We start from the raw sequence: 22,070 nt of genomic DNA, 5'->3' as shown, positions 1-22,070 counted from the left end.
GGGGGGGGGGGGGGGGGGGGGGGGGGGGGGGGGGGGGGGGGGGGAGGTTGCCTTGGCCACGCATCCCTGTGTGAATGCATGACGTGCGCAGGGCTGGCGCCAGGCTGTCTGGGGCCGGGAGTTAGATCAACACAGCTGGAGGGCCCGGGCCACAGCTGGGCAAAGGCAGCGGGTCCCGCCGCCCAGGCAGGGCCTGTGGGAACCGCCGCCAACAAAACCCCCCTGCAAACAAAAGCTCAACTCCCCCCCCCCCCCCCCAACCCCCCTGCAGCTTTTCAGCCCCCCCCCCCCCCCCGGGGGAAAAGGGGGGGGGGGGTTTTGGGGGAAAAGGGGGGGGGTGTGGGGGGGGGGGGGGGGGGGGTGTCGTTTAACTCGTTAAAAAGCGTTTATGTGGTTTGAAAAGAGTTTTGAAATGTTTTGTAAACATTTTTTAAATTTTTGGGAATTTCGTTGACTTTTACGTTTCTTCTTTTTTTTTTTTTGTTTAATTTTTGCAAAAAATTTTTTTAACTTAATTTTGGTTTGTTCTTATTTTTAGGGGGGGGGGCTCTGGGTTCCTGGCTCTTGCTCCCAAGCAGGTTAATGAGGGTAATTATGTCTATTCCCAAGCTGCCACCCTTCACACGGAGGCGATTTCCCAGGAAATTCATAACGAGCTGGGGCGGGAGGGGCGGGGGGGGGGGCAGGAAGAAATAAAAAATAATCCAACCCCAAAAAGAGCTGGAGGCTGCTTTGAAGGTCTTTTTGGGGGGCTGTTGAAAGACTCACGGATTGGGGGAGACTCGGGGAGGGTGGGTGCCTCCCCCCCAGCCTGCGGCCTCCAGACCCCTTTTGGGGGGGGTGGAAAGGAGGGAAATAAACCCCCAGCGCCACCGAACTGGGATTTAGGCAGATCTGGAATAAATTGCTGCTGTGGGCAGGAGTAATTTGGTCCAGGTGCCTCTGCCCCCCACCCCCCTGCACCCCTCATTAGCTGGGACCCCCGGGCCGAGCAGGGTCCCAGGGTGCCCCCCCACCCTCTCAGTAACATCCCCTTCCTGCAATTCCAGAAGCAAACCCCCAGTACATCCCCCATAACTACAGCCTGCAGAAATCAGTATTTAGGAAGGGGGGGATTGCCCCTTGGGCTCATAAGGATTCACAATCTGGGTGTTGGGGGGTGTCACCCCCCTCCCCGGGACCCCTCCATGTGCCACCCGCTGCGCTGACAGCCGTGGGGACCCCACATCGCTCCAGCTTTGGGCTTTTTCCACGGATATTCTTGGATTCTGTAAGTTTTGAGGCAGAGGTGGTTCGGGAGGGGGGTTTCCTTCATCCCCCCCTCATCACTTCTACTGGAATAACCCCCTTGCCTATAAATCTCCTCTTTCCCCCCTCCAAAATAAAAGAACCCTCCAGGCCTCTCGCAGGCGCTGACCTAAATCTGGTTTCTCCATCGTAACCTCAGTTTTACCGCAATTAATTTTTTTCTGCTGGTCACAAGATAATTCCTGACGCCAGAAAGTCTGGAGGTCAGATGAGAAGCGGATTGAGGAACAGGGCGGCACTAATTTCCTTAAAACTGGGAGGTTGGAGGGGGGGGGGAACCCCCATCGTCCTGCCTAAAAATAGGGGGGATTCACTGGCACGCAGAGGGGGGCACTCGGGGGGGGCTGGGGTTGGGGTGTCCGAGGGGTTTAGGGAGGAATCCCCCCGCGAAGGGGGTGGGTTTGGGGGTCTGGCTGTGGAATGGGGGACCCGCGTGGTCGTGTCACCCCTCGTGGGGCCACTCCGGCCACTAAGGGTCAATTTTGGGGGGCAGTGGGGGGGAGGCAGAGGGGGTTTAAGACTTCATTGAGATACAGGGGCGGGGGTTGAGCCTTCATTAACATGCAGGGGCGGGGTTTAGGGCTTAGTTTACAATAAAAGGGGTGGTTTAATTGTTATTTTACATAGAAAAGGGTGGGGTTTGATTCAATTTTAATACAGGAGGTGTGACCGAGCCTCGCTGTCTATATAAAGGGCGGCGCGGGGCCATTCCCCCCCAGTCCGCCAGCGAGGTCTGAAGGTTGTAGGGTGAAGGGGGTGACAATCCCGGCGCTCAAAGATCTAGGCTTTGGTGGTCCCGGTGCTCGGAGGTCCCAGCAGAGCCACAGCCGCCGCGACAACCCCCAGGCACCCCCCGTCCTGCGCCCCCAGCCCAGCTCCGAGCCCACCATGAAAGCCATCAGCCCGGTGCGCTCCGTGCGGAGCTGCTACGAGGCCGTTTGCTGCCTCTCGGAGCAGAGTTTTGCCATCGCCCGGGGCAGCCACAACAAGAGCCCGGCCTTGGAAGAGCCTATGAACTTGCTGTACGATATGAACGACTGCTATTCCAAGCTGCGGGAGCTGGTGCCGGGCATCCCGCAAGGCACCAAGGTGAGCCAGGTGGAGATCCTGCAGCACGTCATCGACTACATCTTCGACCTCCAGATCGTGCTGGAGGAGGGGGCCAAGGGCCGCGACCCCTCCTCCGAGGCCACGCTGTTCTCCCTTAAGGTAAGGGCTGGTTTGGGCTGGGGGAGTGGGTATGTTGGGGAGGGGGGATATGTTGAGTTGGAGGGAGATACATGTTGGGAGAGGGGGGATGCAGGTCCTGGGTGTGTTGGGGGGGTCCTGGCGCGCTGGGGAAGGGGGAGGAATGGGGATCACTCGCCGCCGGGGTGACCCTAAGCCGTGTCCCGTCTCTCCGCAGGCGGCCGAACTCGCTTCTGAGCTCTGCTCCAAAGACGAGAGAAGTTTGTGTCACTAACGGCTCCTCCATCAGGTGAGTGTCCGCACCGACCCCCCGCCGCCATCTGCACCCCAGTCCTCCTTCCCATACACCCCATTGCAGTCGCGTCCCGGCCCCCCAGCACCAACATCACCAGGGCACCGATAGCAGCCCCACCAAAACGATCCCATCTCCCCCCCTCCACAATCCCCATCCCGCACCTCAGTCCACTCCCCCAACCCACCCCCCGGCATCCCCAGGGGACTGATACCGACCCCAGCAATTCAGCCCCCCCAAATCCCCTCCCAACCTGCACCCCCGTCCCCCACCATCACCCAACTCCCCCCCGGCGTCTCCAGGGGACTGATAGCGACCCCAACAATCCAACCTCCCCAGATCCCCTCCCAACCCGCACCCCCGTCCCCCACCATCACCCACCCACCCCCGGCATCCCCAGGGGACCCCTATGCGCCCAGAGCAACGCGGTCCCCCGGCTCCCACCCCCCCTCTTCCCAAATCCCCATCCCCAACCCCGCTTATCACCACACTAATTATCTCTATTATTTTTCTCCTCCCTCCCCCTCTTCTCTCTCCCCTCCCGGTGCCAATTAGCAAACAGGCAGCGAGTGTCGGTTCCTGGTTCGTTATCAGCCGGAGGTAAATAGCAGCTTCCTCCGTGGCGCCGGGCTGTCTGCGACCTACCGGCCCCGGCATCGCCTCCCCCGGGCCCGGGCACCGCGGGCGGGGAGCGGCTGGTCCCGACCCCCCCACCCCTCCACCGCCAGCATCCCACCCCCCTCGGAGCTCAGCGTCCCATCCCGGCTTCGGACCCGAACTTTTTAATCAAGATATTTTTAATCATAAGACTGATACGATGAAGAGAGGAGGTTGTCTGTATATTTTTGGATTATAGCAGCGAGTCCTTTTTTTGTAAAGGTGTTTTAATGGGATGGGGGAGGGCGGGATTTTTAGGGGGGTTTTGGGGAGGGGGACACACACACATCCTCGAGTATGAACCAAACTCTCTGGGGCCGTGGCCTCGTGTATTTGTGGAGCTCTATACTAGAGTATAACTTTTTGTACCTTTTGTGCAGGAAGGTGAATTTCTGCGAACATGCCTTGTACTTGCTTTATAAACTTTTTATAAAAGTTACCATTTTTACATAATAAAAAGAAATCGGTTTGACTGGTTTTTTTTTCTCCTATCATTGGGGCTGGAGGGAGCCGGGGGTGCACCCTTAGGTGGGAAAACAGCCCCCTGTGGGTGGGAGCCCCCCGAACTCTGATGGGAACTTCTAGGGTTACTGTAGGAATCTCTGTAATTGTGTAACAGCTTTGAAATGTCAGCTCAGGTATGGGAGGAATTAACCCTGGGCTGCCGGCTCCGGGCCGAGGTGGCTGCCAGCTATTTTGGGTGCTGCTCTGCTTATCTGATATGGAAGGAGTGAAGACGCTGCTGAGCCCCGGGGACCATCTGGAGGTGTAGCTGGAGCCCTGGGAGGGGGGAAAAGGTGCCTTTTTTTTTTTTTTTTCCACTTTCTGCCCTGCGAAAAAGGGCTGCTCGGTGCCCCGGGGCTGGATTTGAGCTGCTCTGGGGCTGGAAGGGGTGATGCTGTTCCCCCAGGATACACCCCCGGGGGAAGGGGGGTTTCTGGGCTGCCTGTGCTTCCCCAGGTGGTATCCAGAGCACACCCTCTGCCTGGCCTGATCCCCCCTCCGGGGTCAGCACCCCAGGGAAGGGGTGTTGGGAGCAGAAATGCCTTTCCCTCCCCTTGGGTAATGCTGCGGTTTCCCTTTGGCCCGGGAGCAGATGTGACCCCCGGCCGGCTCAGCTGTGGAGCCGGATCCTGCTCCCTGGGGAAGGTGCTGGCCTGCCTGGGATGGAGTTAAATTAACTTCCCCCCCACCTGTGGCACCATCATCTTCACCCATCCCCTGTCCTGGGCTCTGGCTTTGCGTGGTGTGGGTGCTGCCTCTTGGCATCGGGGTGTCCCTGGGGTGCTGCAGCATCACGGGGAGCTGGGAAGACGGGAAGAGGAGGAGGAAGGCACGAGGGTCTTGGGATTCAGGGTGATGCAAAGCTTCCCCCACAGACACCAGCTTCGGCCTCCATCCCCACAACAGCCAACATGAGCTCAGGGTGCAGCTGGCACCCCCCAAAACCCCCCTCGTCCATGGGCATTTCCACAGGGAAAAGCAGCACGTGGAGCTTCCAAAAAGCACCAGCTGGTCCAACGGGATCACCAACCCCTGGGAACATTCCTCCCTCCTCCCAGCTTGATGTCCCCAAGCTCCCTCAGGGCAGCACCCTCAGGCACCCACGGGTGGGGTGGGATGGGATGGGGTGGCAAGGGGGTGTCTGGGCAGGTGAGGGTGTCCATCTGGAAACCTTCGTGTCTGGGAACGGAGCTGCTGCTGTGCTGAGGCTAAAAATAGGCTTTTGCCATCTTCACTGGCTCTTGGCTCCGGAGGAAAAGCCGAGGGGTGGGTTAGGGGTGAGTGTCCCCATGCTCACCCTGCTGTCGTGGTTCTCCAGCTGTGCCAGCGCTGTCGTGCCAAAGGGATTCAAGTGGGAAGGGTGGGAAAAGCGCCCTGGGAATGAGCCAGGGGACAGGGATGGGCCTCAGTAGCTGCAAAGTGGGGCTTCCTGCAGTGTGAGCCCTCCAGGTCCCAGTGGATCCCCCAGTGGAGATCCTGGACCCGCGGGAGCATTAACGAGCCCAGTTTGGGGCTGGGGTTACTGGGAGAAGTGAGGCCAGGCACTGGCGGGGTGGGAGAAACAAGTTCTGCTGGGACTTTCTGGATGGAAACGGCACTGGGGAGGTGGAGGGGACTCCTGCCCCCAGGGAGTGGAGGTGGCCCCTGTCTCTGTCCCCTCCCGGGGGTCAGGGCAGGGGATTCCCTCGGCCGGGGCCGGGGGCTGTGGGGTTTGGCAGGGTGAGGGTTTGGCGCTGCTTCCTGGGAAGCCTCCCAGGGCTGTCACCTCCTCCCCCATCGTGGATGGATCCCGGCGCCTTGCCCGGAACAGCCACCCTGACATTCCCAGGCCCTGGGGATGGCCTGGGGGGGTGGTGAACAAGCCTTATCCGGACCCTCACTGGCTCCCTGGACTGGGCTGTGGCGCGATGCCAGCGCTTTCCTTGAAAAACCTGATTTAAAAAAAAAGATAAAAAAATAAAAATAAAGAAAAAGGGAAAAAACAGAACTAAAAATAGCTGCCAGGGCTGGGATTTACCCCGGGGGGCAGATGGGATTTACCCTGCGGGACGGATGAGATTTTTCCTCGGGGGGAGCAGATGGAAAATCACCTCAGGGGGGGAAGATGGAATCTACCCCCTGGGGCAGATGGAATTTACCCCATGGGGCAGATTTATCCAGACTGTGGTGGGATGCCAATGCTTTCCTGGAAAACGTTGATTTAAAAAAAATTAAAAGTAAAGAAAAAGGGGAAAAACACAACTAAAAATAACTGCCAAGGCTGGGATTTGCCTCGGAGGCAGATAGGTTTTACCCCGTGGGGCAGATGGGATTTAACTCCACGGGGCAGATTTACCTAGGCCGTTGTGGAATGCTGATGCTTTCCTGGAAAACCCTGATTTAAAAAAAAATAAATAAAATAAATATAAAGAAAAGAAAAAGGGGGGAAAAAACCACAACTAAAAATAACCGCCGGGGCTGGGATTTACCTCGGGGGGGGGGAGAACTGGAACGGGAAAAACACCCTTGGATGAGATGAGCAAACCCGGCTTTGCTTTTATCCCCCTCCCCCCGCCTCCACTGCTGGGGTGCAGAAAAGAGGATGAGGAGGGCAAAAAACTAACCCCGGGGCTGGGGGGTGAAGGTCGAGCGGTGCCGGTGGCCCCTGGGCCGGCTCGCTCGCCTCTTGGCAAGCGCCGCAGTCTGATGCAATCGCCGCGCTGACGGAGGCGGCGGTTCCCACCTGTATTTGCCATTGTGTGCCCGGAGCTGTTTGCAGGTGTTTGCTGGCGCCGCGCTGTCTGAGCCGCACTTCCCTCCTCCTCCTCCTCCTCCTCCTCCTCCTCCCGCGGCTGCCCCGGCCAAGGCCTGGCCCCCCCCGGCCCCCCCGGCCGGCTCCCCGCCAGCCGCGCTCACACGGATGCGGCACACGCGTGACCTTGGCCGGGCGGGGGGCGCGGGGGCTGAGCGTGGGTGTGCACATGTGCTCACACGTGTGTGCGCTTCTGCGCTTACACACGCACTGACACGCGTGTCCGGGCACACTCACACGCGTGTGTGGGTATGCACTGGTGCCTGTGTGTGTTCACACGCACATAGGTGATACAGACACTGACACGCGTGTCCGGGCGCACTCACACGCGTGTGCGGGTATGCACTGGTGCCTGTGTGTGTTCACATGCACATATGTGATACAGACACTGACACGTGTGTCTGCACACACCTGCATATGTGTACATGTGCACTCACGCCTGTGTGCACTTATGTGCGCTGACACACGTGGATACAGACACTGACACGCGTGTCTGGGCACACTCACACGTGTGTGCACTTACATATGAGCCTGCTGACACATCGTGCACACTCATGCACGTTTACACACATGTATATGTGCATGTACACACACATGTGCATTTACACACATGCCTGCAGACACTGACACACGTCTGTGCACACTTACATGTGTGTATGTGTGCACTGACACTTCTGTGCACTTACACCCATGTCTACAGACAGGGACACACATGTCTGTGCACACTCACACGTCTGCATGTATGCACACATGACTATTTACACACACCTACACACGTGTCTACAGACAATTATACATGGATGCACGTTTGCACGCACACTGTGCACACACACACACACATCTATATATCTATAGATCTATATGTCTATATATGTCTATATATCTATATATCTATATGTCTATATATCTATATATCTATATGTCTATATATCTATATGTCTATATATCTATATATGTCTATATGTCTATATCTGTCTCTCATGGGCTGTGACACACACGTGCACCCCCTCAGCAGGGGCCCACACGTGCACACACGTGTGCACACAGGCACACCCTAATCCAGCCAACATGGACACACATCCACACGCACAGTATCCCAAATCCAACCATGAACCCCCCCAGTGCCTCAGCCCCCACGCAGGGCCCCAGGGGCTGCTCCTAGCCCTTCCTTTTTTGGGGGAATCCCAGAGCCCCTCCAGCTCCTCTGGCCTCAGTGACGGTGTCAGGGGCTGGGTCCCGGCCTGTCCCCGTGGGTGGGGGTGAGTGGGTGACCCCATCCTGCCTGGCACAGGGTGTTCCCAACACCCTCGACACTGCCCACACCCCACCCTGCTCCAGTTCCCACGCCAGCGCTGAGCGGGGAAACTGAGGCATGGGGATTCCAGTGTGGGAAAGGTGTTCCCACCTCCCCCACCACCCTTCCGGATCCCTAAATTTCCTCTGGCACTCTCCACGCCGGTGGCTCCAAACTGCCAGGCCAGGAGGGCTCATCCTGCAAACCAAGCTGAGGGGGGGGCTCAGCACCCCTTTGGCAGGAGCTCCCGGGAGTGCCGTGGGATTCCGGGGGGGGAGGCTATTCCTGCCCTCTCCCCACCCCCTCTGGAGACCATCCGCTGTCCTGGCAGCCACGCTGCGTGTTCCTGCCAGCCCTCGCCCTCCCTTTCCCACGGGCGACATCGGGGCTCCGTCACGGCGGGGACCGGGGGCTTCACACACGCCCTAAAATCCACCGAGGACGAGGCTCCGCTCCTCTCTCCCTGTGCTCCAGTGTCCCTCCATCCCGTGTCCATCCATCCCTGCATCTCCTCACGGGCCCCGGGATGCCGGTACCGGGGCCGGGGCGATGCGGGCCCCGCAGCCGCGGCTCGCTGCTGCCGTCTCCAGGGCAGAGGGGGAAGAGCTCGGCTCGCCGGGAAGGATCGGCACCTCCTCTGGTGTTCCCTTCGGGAAGAACTGGGATCTCCTCTGCTTAGGGTCCCTGATCCCTAAGCTGAATATCCAGAAGATTTTCCAGATCCTGAGGGGAGCAAGAGTGGGGAGGTGGCACCCCAAAGCCTCTGGTGACCCCGTCTTGGTCTGGGCAGAGATTCAGTGGCCCAGATGTGGTGCCCCCATTCCCACGTGCTGCATCTGCACTGGGAAAGGCTCTTCACCGTCACCTCTTCACCTTGGTTTGGGGGTGCAGTGCAGACCCTCCCCAGACCCTCAGGGAAGGGAACACAGATCTCCTGGCTCCTTCCCCTGCCATGGCCAGTGCAATGATGGATCTCTCACCTTGCCCCAGGGTGAGGAGCTGGTCAAGGGGCTGGTCAGGATACTTCAGGGCATCCTCAGGGTCACCCCGGACTTCTGGAACATCATGGAATGAAATGCTCTCTAGGATCCCTTCCAACCCAAACCCTTCTGGGTTGGAGGGTGGAAGCTGGTGGCTGTCACCCTTCTGGATGCCCTGATGTCACAAGTCTGTGGCTTCTGGCTTGGGAGAGGACTTTGGTGGTGGAAAGCCATGGCTGGAAGGCCCAGAGGAGGTTTATTAGGTACTGTGAGGGAAGGATGCTTGTGGCTCCTCCTCCCTCAGCACAGTTGAGGGGGTGAGGGCCATCCTACCCTCTGGGACAGCCCTTACCCCAGAGAGGCCACACTGCTGATGTGTGAGGGAACACCACCTCTGCTTTTGGAGGAGTTGGGGGCACGACCTGCCAGCCTGAACCCCCTGAACCCAGGCCCTCCCTGTACCCCAGTGTCCCTGTTCCAAGGGTCACCCACTGGAGCCAGCCCAAGGCAGCCAAACCCATGGATTTATCCACCCTGCTGGGCATGGCCTTGTCTTTGTGCACTGAGATGGAGATGGCAGTTGCCTCCTTCCTGCAGGGGGGAAGATGAAGGTCTGGGTGGGTTGAGCTGCCAAGCTCAGCCGTGCTGCTGGCAGAGGGACACGGTGCCCAGCCGAGGTGGCATCACTGCTGCCAGGCCTTTTGTTGTGCCTCAAAGCCCCTGCACGGTGGGAGGCAAATGCCTGTCCCGGATTGGATGTTCCTGGCACGTTTTTGGGTGTCCCTTCCAGCTGAGTTGGAGTCTGGAGGTCTGGTGTCCGTCCTCATCCACAGCAGAGGCCGTGCACGGAGTGTGTGTCCGTCTGTTTGTCTTCCAGGAGGCTTCTTGGCAAGAAAGTCCTTCTCTGCACGTGGTCATCCCCATCCCAGACCTGGACATGGGATTGGCTCATGCTGGAGAGAATGAGGGAGAGGAATGAATGGAGGCAACCAGGTGATGGAAAGAGGTGATGGAGAGGAACCAGAGGATGGAGAGGAACCAGCTGCTGTGGCTCAGTGACCTCAGCAGGATTAAACTGTGGGGTGTCTCAGTGGCCTTTTACTGGTCCCAGTAAGTCTCGGAGTTGCCCTCACTCAGAGGTTTGCCACTGTCACAGTGACTTCTGTCACTGCTGCACCCTGAAATACCCCATAGGCCAAAGTGGGGGCCCTTCACCCCGTCTTTCTCCCTCCTCTTTTCCAGAAAGACCTGGTGCACCCCAAGGAAATACTGGGTGGGACACGCAGGTGACACTGAGTGGTGGGTTGGGTGAACTTCTGAGAGTGAACCAGGGGCCAAATCTGCTCGTGCTGAGCCCCTCTGAGGTCCCTGCCCCCCCCCAACAGCACCGACCCCTGCCTGCAGGGTGGGGGGGTCCCAGGCAGCCTCTGGCTGGAGGACCCCAACATTTTTAGTGTCCCAAACAGATGCAGCCCCCTCTGCCCCACCCCGGGGTGCTGCAGCTGGGGGTGTGGGCGGGTGGGGGTGATGGGAAATGGGGGGATGAGGGTGGAGAGATGTGGAGGGGGTGCTGAGGATGGAGGGGGTGATGGGAAATAGAGGGGATGACAGGAATGGTGGGACAGTGGGGACATGGGGGATGATTGGGATGGGGATAGGGGAAGAGGGGAATGAGGGGATGGGGATGTTGGGAAATGGGGGGAACGAGGATGGGGGAGTGATGGGGATGTGGAGACAATGGGCAAGGGGGGGGTGATGAGGGCTGGGGGGGTCGCGGCCCCCAGATTAGAACCCACCAGATTGAGGAGGGGGTGTCCTCTAATAAATAAATAAATAAATAAATAAATAAGTGACAAAAAATGAATCCTAGCCGTGACCCCCAACACCAATGAGCCCCCACTCCCATCCCAGGCGCCCCGCCTCATCCTCGGAGGTGGTCTCAATGAGGCTCCGCCCCCTGATTTGCATACGGGGACCACGCCCCGTCCCCTCCCTCCCGCGGCCGCGCGGCCCCTTTAAGGCCCCTCCCGCCAGCGGCGGGGAAGGGGCGGGGCCTGGGAGGCGGCAGCCAATCAGCGCGCGGCGTTTTCCGCGGGAAATCCGAATTTCGCGGGACGGGTTTTGGCGCTTAAAAAAAAACCGGAAAAAAAAAAAAAAAAAAGAAAAGAAAAGAAAAGGAGCGATCGGGCCCCGGCGCGATCGGGCGGCAGCGGAGCCGGGCGCGGGGGGTCCCGGCACAAGGCGGGGCCGCGCCCCGGCCCCATCCGGCCCCCAACGCGGCCGATTTTTGGGGCCAAAAGCGCTTTTATCCGCCCGTTTTGGCGGCATCCCCGCCGCGTTGCTTCTCTGCAGGTTTTTCGGGGGGTTTTGGGGGACTGGCCGATGGCATCGCCCGCCGGGCCCCCTCCCCGCTCCCCCAAAATGCCACGGCTGAGATTGTGACCCCTCTCCCCGGTGCGGAACCGCGGGGTGCTCCTGCCCCCTCCCCCGGGCCGGGCTTCTCGGAAAGGACTTTGCAATGCTGCGGCTCCCCAGGGGAGTGTCCCCCGCCCCGGGGAGGGGGGGCACCGCCCTCCCGGCCCCCGCTCCCCACCACCACCCGAAGAAGGTCATGTCGGTGATGGGCTCCTGCGAGCGGGGGGCTTCCAGCATGGGCAGCCCCCCGTTATCCAGCGGCTGCTTCACCCAGGTCTACACGCCGGCGGCTGTCAGCGGCCCCGCTGCCCGCAGGGGGTGTTTCTACGACACCCCCCAGGGCCCCGAGCTCAGGACCCTCGGCTCAGCCTCGGTGGGACGGCTGCCGGTAAGGTGTCTGCACCCCCTCCCCTCCCCGGGCATCGCTGCGGGGGCACGGGGGGCTGGGGGTCGAGCAGGGTGGGGAGCGAGGGGTGGGTGACCCCAGCGGGTGCAGCACCCTCCCTTCCAAATTTTGCAGCTGATACTGGGGGTCCGCGCCCCCCAGGGTGTCTTTTTGGAGTGGGGGAGGGTGAGGTCTGAAATCAGGAGTCGCAGTGAAATGGCTCAGATGTTTCCCAACTTCCCCTCGCCCCTGCGTGTCCGCGGCTCCGGCTTCCGCTTTTCGGCCTTTTTTCGGCCCTTTTTCCTTTTCTCCAGCTTGCGAAAAGTCCGGGTTGTGTGCCTCAAAACCCACCAAGGATTCCCAGCCCCTTTGCTAACCCCTTTCCGCGGTGGGGAAGCGAGCGATGGGTGCCGGCAGAGCCCCTGCCTGCTGTGGGTGGGGGGCACCGGCCCTGCCCTCTGGCTCTCCCCCCTTCGGGGCTGTGACCCCCGGGGCGGGGGACACGGGGCAGGGCTGGTTCAGCATCGCCGCCCATCCTTGGTTCCTGCCCGTGCCTACAGCAGGGCTTGCAATGACTGCTTTTTTTTGGGGGGGGGTTCCCATCCTCCGTGGGTCACCCCAAGGCTTTCACAGGGACCCCGTTGCTGGGAGCCGTGTAGGGGGGTCGCTGTCCCATGTCCCTGTCACCAAGTCCCCAAGGGGGTCACGGCTGTTGGCTTGCAAAGCCCAACACCCCTAAAACAGGGAAACTGAGGCACAGGTCGGGCGCTGGCCCCGTGCCCGGTTTTTGGGTGCACGGGTGGCCCTGCCCAGCCTGTCCCTCCTCCCGGAGGGCCCCCGCAGAGCCCCCCGGCCCCATCGGCCCCGCTGGCAGCTGGCATTTAATTCCTGCCCTCCCCAGCCCGGGCACAGGTCCAGCCCTCACTGTGAGCCTCTGTTCTCCCCGGGCCCTGGGAGGGATCCCAGACCCCGCTAACTCCCATTTAGTTTTTTCAAGGCTTGATTTATTTATTTATTCCCCCCCCCCCTTTTCCCCAATCCCTGATGCTCAGTGCCAGCTGGGGACATGGCCACAGCAGGGGAGAGGGGGCATCTTTGCTCCCCGCTTTGTGCCATGGCTGTGGGGCTGGATGGGGCCGTTTGGAGCCCCATCCACGGGGGCTTTAGGACCACCTGTCTCCTCTCTGGCCTCTTTGTTTCCAAACTGTGCGAGATGCCACATCCTGCACTGCCAGGGGCTGTTGTTTAAGGAGACACCATCGGTGCTGACCCCTCCCCTAAAATCACCCCACAAACTCCCAGTCCTGTGGAGCTGGTTTTGGGCTAATGGCCCCTTTGTCATGATGATGATGATCATCATCACCCAGGAGATGCTCAGGGTCCTCCTGTCTGGGGCTGTCCCCTGAATGGGGTCTAGGGGGCTTGTGTGATAATCAGGGACATGAAATGCTTGTCCTCAAGTGACAGTCGGCATCAAGAGGTTTTGGGCCAGTGGCCTCTTTGTCATCACCATCATCATCACCACCCACACCAGGAGATGCTCAGGGTGTTCCTGCCCACAACTGTCCCCTGAACAGGGTCTGGGGGAGCTTATTTGACCCTTGGGGACACGACAATGCTCCTACATCCCCCTTGGTGTCTTGCAAGTGGCGCTCCCCTCTGTCCCCATCCCGTTCCCTTCTGCCATTCTCCCATTCTCGGCACTGGAGATCCCATTTTCACTTGCAGCCCTGACAGCTGGGGCTCCTGCCCCACACACCCTGTTTATGGCACAACCTTTGTGTGCAGAGCCGAGGCAATCAGATAATGAGCGTTTCCTCCCAATTCCTGAGCAGGGCAATCGCAGCCGCTCCCACCCGGCACCACAGGAATGATCTGGGGTCACCTGGAGGAGCCCATCACCCAGGGAAAGCAGGATGGGTTGTCTCTCGTGGTCCAAAAAAAGTCCTAAATTTCATATACTCTCTGATTTGAGGGTTCTGGAGTAGGTAAATGCATTTTCCTCCATGGCAAATGGGTATTTTGGAGCGTTTTTAGTCCATGGCAATGCTATCCTGAGTGTTTGGGGTCTCTATAGGGGCTGTGGGGGTCTCTGTAGGGGCTCAGGGCTGTCCAGAAGTACCAGAGGGAGGGGTGTCTGTGCTGTGGTGTCCCAGCTCTCACTGCCTGCTCTGTGCCAGGACAAGGGTGTCCAGAGTCCACCACGGTTTCGGTATGACCTGGCAGGGCTGAGCCACCCGTGCAAAGAGCAGCCGAGGGTGGCAGCCCTGTGGGTGCTGGGTTGGCGGGAGAACCTGCTCAGCAGCACCCCTGGATTCCACAGGGGTGACACAGGGTGATCCCATCCCGCCTTGACCCCATCAAGGGGTTTTTCTGCATGGGCAGGAGGGGGGGATTTTTTGGGGGTGGGGATGGGTGGAGATGGGTGGTGACTGTGGCTGTTACCTTCAGAGGAGTTTTTTTGGGGTCTGGCTTTTACAGCCTCCAGCTGGGGAATGTCTCCTGGGAAGGGGCTGAGGGAGGGGATGGAGATGCTGGCTGCACCCTGGAGTGGGGAGCAGTACCTGGGGTGGGGGTTACTGCCTTCCCCCCCAGCGCAGGGTGGTCCCCATGTCTCCCAAGCCTGGGATCAACCTCCCACCACTCCCTCCTCCAAATGGGGGAGTTCAGCATCCCCCTGTGCCCCCCTGAGCCCTGAGCCACCCCAAGGCAGTGGAAGCTGTGCCTGGGGGGGTGGTTCTGACGTGGCAATCCTGTGCCATGAGCAGCATCCTGATCCCGGGGTGCCCCGTGGCCCCCCGGCAGCTCTGGGTGCCCATTCCCAGGTGCTGCGTTCCCACGCCCCCGTGAGGGCGGCGGGGCTGGAAAAGGGGAGGGGACAGGGAGGGGGGAGCCCCATAAAGGGCCGGGCAGGGCCCAGGCAAGCCCGAGGAAGGCAGTGGGCTCTGTTGAAAGGGAGGGTTGGCAGGAGGAGCCCCCCGGGGCTGAGGGATGCTCTGATGCTTGGGCTGGGCGCAGGGTGTAGCCCCTGGCGCCAGGGCTGGGCCGAGGGCTGCTTGGCAGGCAGAGCTGGCAGGGGGCCCAGCCTGCCCCCCCTCTGCTTCTTTACACCCCCCCCCCCCAAATTTTGTGGTCGAGCGTCATTTCCCACCCCACCATCCCATCAGGGTGTCCCCACATCCTGGGATGTCATACTGGGGGCTGGCAAATGGTGTAGTGGGGGCCCTGTCGTGCCCTGGGGGGGGTCTTTGGGTTTGGTCCCTGCCCCCCCCACCTGCTCTGGTTCATCCCACACCCCCCCCCAGTGCTGGCAGGGTGCTGGGAGCCCCTCGCTGTGCCCCGCTCAGCTGTCGTGTGCCTAATCCTGCCCGGCTGGGGGGGGGGTGGCAGCTGGGGCACAGGAGGGACCCCCTTGTCCATTGTCCCTCGCTGGGACACTCAGGGTCCTGCCCCTGCCGCCCCCACCCCCTCAAACTGCACATGGGGGCACAGGGGTCCCTCTTGCTCCCTTCCTGCACAAGGGGAGGGGGAGGTTGGAGGTGTCTGGGAACACCAGGACCTGCCATGGGGTGCTCCCTGCCTCAGTTTCCCCACGCCTGGGGCAGGTGGGGTGCAGCTGAGCCCCCCCTACAGCGATGGGAGCACACGTTGGCCACGGCCGTCGGTGCTGGAGGAGCAAAGGGGTGCCAGCAGAAGGGGGGGGGGTCAGGGTGATGCCTCCCCCCGTGCTGGCAGATGGATGGGGTCTGATCCGGGGCAGGTGTTTCCCATGCACTCGGCATTAACCGTTGGGGTGCCGGAGGCTCCGGGGCAGATCCGGGGGCAGGGGATGGAGGCGTGTTGGCTGGGAAAAACCTGCTCGGGGAAGGGTGGGAGGGAACAGATTCCCACAGGAGCTCGGGACCTGCCTGGCTCCCTGGGGGGGGCGGAAAACAGCCCCCGGGCGCCTCTCCCGCCGGCCCCCTCGGGTGGGAACACAGCGAGGTGCCCAACCCTTCCCCACAAAGTGGGGTGTGCTCCCCAGGGAGCCGCCGTCGGAGCGGCACCGAGCCGGCACTGGGACCTGTGAGCCATGAGGGACGTGCTGGGGGGGACCCTGTGGGGCAGCCCGGCCTGGGAGCAGGTACTGGGGGGGATGGGATGGGACTGGGGGGACTCTGTGGGACAGCCCAGACTGGGAGCAGGTACCGGGGAGGGGGTGTGAGATGGGGCTGGGGGGCTGCTTTCTGCTGCTGAGCCAAAGCGTCCCCCTAAAATCCCCCTGTGCACATTTGGGGGTGGGGGGGTATCCTGGGGGATTTGTTTGCGTTGGGAGTAGTTGAGTGACACCACCCCCAGCTCCCCTCTGTGTCTGCTCTGCTGCACCCCCCCTTTTTCCCTTCTCCCCAGGTGCTGCTGGGGGGTCCCTCGGGGGCGATTTCAGGGAGCTGCTTGCCCTGGCGAGGGGACACGTGTGTGGGGATGTGTGTCCCCCCCCTCCCAGGACCCAGTGCCCCCCCCAGCTTGCCCCAGTTTCCCTCCAGCTGGGTGCACGTGCCCGGGGCACCCGCAGGTCCCGGGGGGGCTGAGCTTGGCTGGTCCCGGGTGTGCTGGTGGCAGCTGGGTGTCCTCGGCTGCCTCAGCCACCACCGGGGCGGGAGGAGGGGGGGGGTGAAACCCAGCTGGCAGGGTGGGAGGGGGAGGATCCGGCTCCAGAGCCTCTGCACTCCCAGGGCTCAGCCCCGTGGAGCCCTGCCAGGAGCTGGGGGTGAGGGGAAATCCCAGTGGGTTCCTGGGGAGCTCTGGGGTGGGCAGGAAGCCATGGGGGGTGAATGGGACCCCCCCCATCTCCTCCCAGCCCAGTTCTCCCAGTGGCCCATTGCGCTGCTGGGTGCTGCTGTGCCCCTTCCCAAAAGGGATTTGGAACGGGAGGAGCCTCTTGAAGACAACTCTCACCACAGGATGTGGCACCCAGGGCTCTGTTGATGACCCCGGGGGGGGGGCTCTGGGGGGCTCACAGGGGTGTCTGGCTCAGCCCCAATGCTGAGTTTTCTCCCCTGCTCCAGGCCAAGAGGAAGCTGGACCTGGAGGGCCCCGAATTTCGCACGCCCAAGGGGAAGGGCCGGACGCTGGCGCAGGTCCCCAGCCCCAGGAGTAAGTGGTGCTGGGTGAGGCGGGACGGGGGCGAGCTGGGAGAGGAACACACCCCACTTCTCTCCCCTCTTAGCACCATGTCCCCTCTAGCACCACCCAATGTCACCTCCCTCCCACATTGAGGAGAGGACGGGGGTCTTGTGTCCAGTGCTGTGTCACCTCTATCCCACACTAAGGCGAGGACAAGGGAGAGTGTCTTGTGTCCAGCTCTATGTCACCTCTGTCCCAAACTAAGGAGAGGACAGGAGGGTCTCTTGTGTCCAGCCCCATGTCACCTGTGCCCCATATTCCACACTAAGGAGAGGATGGGAAGGTTTCTCACATCCAGCCCTGTGTCACCTCCATCCCACATCCCAAACTAAGGAGAGGACTGAGGGGGGTTGTCTCCTGTTTCCCCCACAGCCCCCAAGTCTCCTGGGGAGAAGACCCGCTACGACACCTCCCTGGGGCTGCTCACCAAAAAATTCATCCGCCTGCTGAACGAGTCCCCCGACGGCGTCGTGGACCTGAACCGGGCGGCCGAGGTGCTGGAGGTCCAGAAGCGCCGCATCTACGACATCACCAACGTGCTGGAGGGCATCCAGCTCATCCGCAAGAAGTCCAAGAACCACATCCAGTGGATGTAGGTGGTGCTGGGAGGGGGCTGGGGCAGGGCGGGTGGCTCGAGGGACGTGCAGGGTGTGCTGTGGTGTCACTGAGGTGCCATCCCCCCTGGCAGGGGGACGGGGATCTTCGAGGACGCGGCGGTGACGGCGAGGCAGCAGGTGCTGCGGGGGGAGCTGGCTGAGCTGGCCAGGACGGAGAGGACGCTGGAGCAGCTCGTGCAGGACTGTGCCCTGCAGCTCCGGCAGCTGGTGGAAGATGAGGCCAACCAGAGATATCCTTGCTGGGGGAGACGGGGGGGAGAGAGGGCAGGGTCTTGGGGAACCCTCTGAGCCTCTTCTCCAGTTGGATTCCCCGGGATTGGCGGGAATGTCTGGAGGGATGGGGGGGGGTCGATGTCCCGCTTGCAGCCCCACTTTTTCCTATACCTCGTGCCTGTCCACGCTGGCATATGTCACCTACCAGGACCTCCGTGCCATCAGCAGCTTCCAGGAGCAGACAGTGATCGCTGTGAAGGCTCCCCCAGAGACGCAGCTGGAGGTGCCAGACTTCAGCGAGGTGTGTGTGTGTGTGGGGCTGGGGTGTGGGTGCTGCTGGATCCACGCCATCCTTGGTGGATTCCTCTGAGGAACCAGCCCAGCCTGAGCCTGGGTGGTTTTGCGGTGTCTCCGTGGGGCTGTTTGACCCTGAGCTGGTCCTTTAGGGGTTGCAATGCCCCGTGAAGGCCCCTCGTGGGTTGGGGGCTGTGGGGTGGGATATGGGAGACCTTCTGGCTGCCCCCCCTGAGCCTTGCTCTGCCCCTCCAGGACAACTTCCAGCTCCACCTGAAGAGCACCAATGGCCCCATCGAGGTGTACCTCTGCCCAGAGGAGATCACAGAGGAGAGCCCCACCAAGGACCACCCCGGCCCCTACGCTGCCACCTCCCCACAGGACCATGCCATCCCCCTTTCCCCGCCAAACAGCTCCAGACCAGCCCCACAGCTGCCTCACGCCACCCCCCAGGGCTGGGGGGGCACGGGAACCCCCTCCTCACCCTCATCTCTGCCTCTCACCATCCCGGGGGGGCCCAGCTCACTGCTGGAGGTGGAGCCCGGGCTCCTGGGCTCTCCTGCCCACCTCCTGCAGCAGACAGAGGACCAACTGCCCTGCACCCCCTCCCAGCTGGACTTTGGACCCTTCGTTGCCTTCTCGCCCCCCCTGGAACAGGACGATTATCTCTGGGGGCTCGAGGGCGAGGGTGTCACTGACCTCTTTGAGGCCTATGACCTGGGGGACCTGCTGAAGCCCTGAGTGTCCCCCCCCAGGCCCCACTGCCTTTGTCCCCGCTGGTCACTTGTGTCCTGAGCACGTGGGGTCTCTGCAGGGTGGCTGGGGAGAGTGGGGGGTGTTGGGGAGCGCTGGGTTTTCTGAGGGTGCTGGTGGGGGGCTTGTGTTGCCCACCCTGTGTGGACTCTCCTCACTCTCCTGGGCTGGTTATCACCTGGGGCTGTGTTTGTCCCAGAGATCCATCCAGGTCCCATCCCAGCGTCCTCCCAAAAAACTGTGGGGTGCCAGTGCTGATGCTCCCCACCGTAACCCCCCCACTACCCTGGAGGTGCTGGTGGACTGGGGGTGCTTCTGGGTGCCCCAGGTGGCTTTGGGGCACCCCTGGGGAGGGTAGAGAAATCCCTGCCCAGAGTGGTCTGTGTCATGTTTTCCAGTTGCTCCCCAGTTAAACTGGTTCTTCAGGGTCATGGCAGGTCGTGTCCAGCGGCGTTTCCCCCCACCAGGGCTGGAATATCCTTTAAAAAAACATCCAGGCAGCAAAGCTGAAGTGACCTTTGGGTGATGAGAGGATGAAGCTTACAAGGCTCCAGCAAATCTCTGGCCAGGACACGGAGCCATATTCCCTGGGGGGGCTGCAGCCCCTCTCCCCCAGTCCTTACAAGCTCCCTCCAGCCTCTTGGAGCTACTGGTGCTGGGAGTATTGAAACTGGAGTGTACTGGGAGGAGGTGATGGCCTGCAGAGGGGCTTGGGAAGCAGCATGGGACGAGCCCTTGGACACAGGGCTTTTAATTGCAAAATATCCATAATTATTGCACTGTATTTATCTGGGCCCTCCCTTTGGCGTGGGGCTGGTGGGGGTCGGGGGGGTTTGGGATTGTCAGCGGGTGTATTTAAGTTGCCCTTCCTTGGGTTGTTGGTGCTCCTGCAGTTTGGCTTGGAGGTGGTGTGGGTGAGAGTGTGTTTTGGCTTGGAAAAACTCGTGGCACTTGATGTTTTCTGCCCGGGAGGGGTTGAAATAAAATGAAATTTTGGTGTTTAGAAGGGGCTGTTTTCCTCGAAGCAGCAAAATGCTGGAGTCATTTGGGAGGAGGGAGGTGTTGGGCTGGTTTTGTTCCTGTTTTCAAGCACCAAAAAAAAGCCTGTTTTGGGGCTTTTTAACTGGCCAGCCTGCTCTGAAGGCACTGGTGGAGAAGGGGGTTGAGATGAAGCCATGAAAACAAGTCTGACCTGCTCCAATCGGTGATTTCCAGCCCAAATCCACCTGGGATGAGCTTTCACCTGAGCTTTCGCCCCTTAAACCAGGAGCATGGGAAAAGCCTCAGGGATAGGGGTTGGGTCCCTATGGATACTGGGGCTGGATGGGCTCATGCACCCTGATTTCAGGGCAGGTTTGGGGGCTGCAGAGCAAAATCCTGGGGGAGCTGTGCCCGTGGAGGGTCCTTCCTCAGCCTGCTGCCTGTCCTGGGGATGCCAACAGTGCTGGTGTCAGTGATCAGTGGTACCAGGGGATGCTGGTACCTGATGTCTGGTGGTCCCCAGTGATGCCCAGTGGTACCTGGTGATGATCAGTGGTCCCCAGTGATGCCCAGTAGTGACTGGTGACTGTTGCTGGTACTTGATCTCCAGTGGTACCTGGTGATGTCTGGTGGTACCCACTGATGTCTGGTGGTACCTGAGCTTGTGGCACGTAGCTCACCTGGTGAGGTGGAGGAAGAGGAGGAGGAAGAAAGAGGAGGAGGAGAGCCCCGGGCCAGGTAAGCCAGGCGAGGGGCACAGAGTGCTGTAGGCACGACCCTGTCCCCATGTCCCCATCCCCGTGGGGCTGCGTGTCCCGCAGGAGCTCGGGGGATGTCCCCGGGTCGTGTGGCCCCCCCGCAGTCCCCGGGCCGGCCAGGAGGTGGCAGGGCCACCCCAGCCAAGGGACCGCCCCGGCCCCGCGCCCGGAGGGACCCTGCGGCGCACCGGGGGGAAGAGAAGCTTGAGGGAGGCTCTTACCCATGGGGAACCCCCAAACCCCTCCTGCTCCCGTCCTGCCTGGGCTGCAGCCTCTTAACCTTGCGTCTGCCAGAGCCCTGCTCTGCTCAGGGATGTCCCGGGAGCTCGGCAGATGCCCGGTCCCCTCCAAATTAGGGTGGGCATCCCCAAACCGTGGGCTTGCCGGTGCCTTGAGGGATGGAATCTTCACAGCCATTCATTCAAGGCCTGTGATCGTTCTTCCCACACCTTGGTCCCTCCCAGCACCCCAATTACGCCGACATAGAACAGGGCTTGGGCTGGACCTGATTAGGCACAGATCTGAGCTTTACTGAGCCTCACCCCTGGCTCAGTAAAGGGGTCGAGGGTTCGTCACCCTCTGACCTACAGGGGGTGAGGGGTGCTTGGTGCGAGGGGCGTGGAGGGGGCTGCAAAGCACACTCACCCCCATATTGGCCTCTCCCATGGCAAACCAGCCCCACCGAGGCTTTTTGTCCCCTTCTGTTCCAGTTTGTCACCAGCCCCGTGGGGAGATGTTCTCGGTGTCTGTTCAGCCTCAGCGCCTCTCCCGGCGTGTCCTGCGTGTTCCTCCGGGAAGAGCAAATAACCAGGAATGGGACATCACAATCCAGCTCCTTGGGCCTGTGAGGGGTGGGATAAGTGAGGGGACAGTGGGCTCAGAGGTCCCCTCCAGCGAGACAAAGGACCGATGGCTTTGAGAATTGTCCCCCGCTCAAGGATTGTCCCCTCAGGGTCTCAGGAAGGGCAGGGTGGGGGCAGCCTCCAGTTAAACCAGTGCCCGGGGGGGACTGGGTTTAATCCCAAGCCATCCTTTACTGCGTCTCCATGTCCTGCCGAGCCGGGGTGAGGTGGCTGAGGGGTGCCTTGGAAAGGTGAGTGTTGGGGTGAGCGGGTCCTGGGTGCCTGGGAAAGGTGGATGTCGGGGTGATGTGAGTGCTGCCTGCCTGGGAAAGCACCCAGCCGTGCCGTGGCGAGTCCGGAGGTGCAGATCCAGCCAGACCCCGGGGGTTCCCGTTCCTCCCCACACAGCACCGGGAGACCCCGCATCCCCCATCCCCCGGCGCGGGGGTCGCCTGGGGGGGGTTATTTGGGATCCCGGGGGCTCTTCGCCTTTAACGTGCGGGCGGGCGGGGCCGTCTCGTGACGGCGGCGGGGCGGGAGCGGGCGGAGGGGCCGGAGGGAGGGAGGGAAGGAGCAGCTCCCGGTGCGGCGCGCGGGGCTCCCGGTGCGGGGCGCGGGGCGCTGAGCCGGGCTGA

At 61.3% G+C, this 22,070-nt stretch overlaps 2 protein-coding genes across 2 annotated transcripts; both read left to right on the top strand.

Annotated features, from left to right (window-relative positions):
• The first annotated feature begins 1,927 nt into the window (after positions 1–1,927).
• Positions 1,928–3,923, top strand: ID3 (inhibitor of DNA binding 3, HLH protein). Its single transcript, XM_027661442.1, has 3 exons — positions 1,928–2,517; positions 2,714–2,785; positions 3,344–3,923. The coding sequence occupies exons 1-2, from the start codon at positions 2,197–2,199 to the stop codon at positions 2,768–2,770; spliced, it is 378 nt and encodes a 125-aa protein (XP_027517243.1). The 5' UTR covers positions 1,928–2,196; the 3' UTR covers positions 2,771–2,785; positions 3,344–3,923.
• Positions 3,924–11,634: 7,711 nt separating this feature from the next.
• Positions 11,635–18,897, top strand: E2F2 (E2F transcription factor 2). Its single transcript, XM_027661281.1, has 6 exons — positions 11,635–11,817; positions 16,860–16,947; positions 17,350–17,569; positions 17,666–17,824; positions 17,994–18,108; positions 18,357–18,897. Exons 1-6 carry the CDS (start codon positions 11,635–11,637, stop codon positions 18,840–18,842), a joined length of 1,251 nt encoding a protein of 416 aa, XP_027517082.1. The 3' UTR covers positions 18,843–18,897.
• The last annotated feature ends 3,173 nt before the right edge of the window (positions 18,898–22,070 follow it).

The sequence above is a fragment of the Corapipo altera genome, unplaced genomic scaffold (genome assembly GCF_003945725.1).
Source record: "Corapipo altera isolate COAL_440 unplaced genomic scaffold, ASM394572v1 201, whole genome shotgun sequence".
Classification (NCBI taxonomy): domain Eukaryota; kingdom Metazoa; phylum Chordata; class Aves; order Passeriformes; family Pipridae; genus Corapipo; species Corapipo altera.
This window is presented reverse-complemented; position numbering and strand designations above follow the sequence as displayed.

What these genes read in the sequence shown, in the direction of transcription:
- ID3 (XM_027661442.1), top strand. Translation starts at nt 2,197, where the DNA reads ATGAAAGCCATCAGCCCGGTGCGCTCCGTGCGGAGCTGCTACGAGGCC. An exon ending in CCACGCTGTTCTCCCTTAAG is followed by an intron (nt 2,518 to 2,713) that starts GTAAGGGCTGGT and finishes GTCTCTCCGCAG; the next exon opens with GCGGCCGAACTCGCTTCTGA.
- E2F2 (XM_027661281.1), top strand. Translation starts at nt 11,635, where the DNA reads ATGGGCTCCTGCGAGCGGGGGGCTTCCAGCATGGGCAGCCCCCCGTTA. An exon ending in GCAGGTCCCCAGCCCCAGGA is followed by an intron (nt 16,948 to 17,349) that starts GTAAGTGGTGCT and finishes TTTCCCCCACAG; the next exon opens with CCCCCAAGTCTCCTGGGGAG. An exon ending in AAGAACCACATCCAGTGGAT is followed by an intron (nt 17,570 to 17,665) that starts GTAGGTGGTGCT and finishes CCCCCCTGGCAG; the next exon opens with GGGGACGGGGATCTTCGAGG.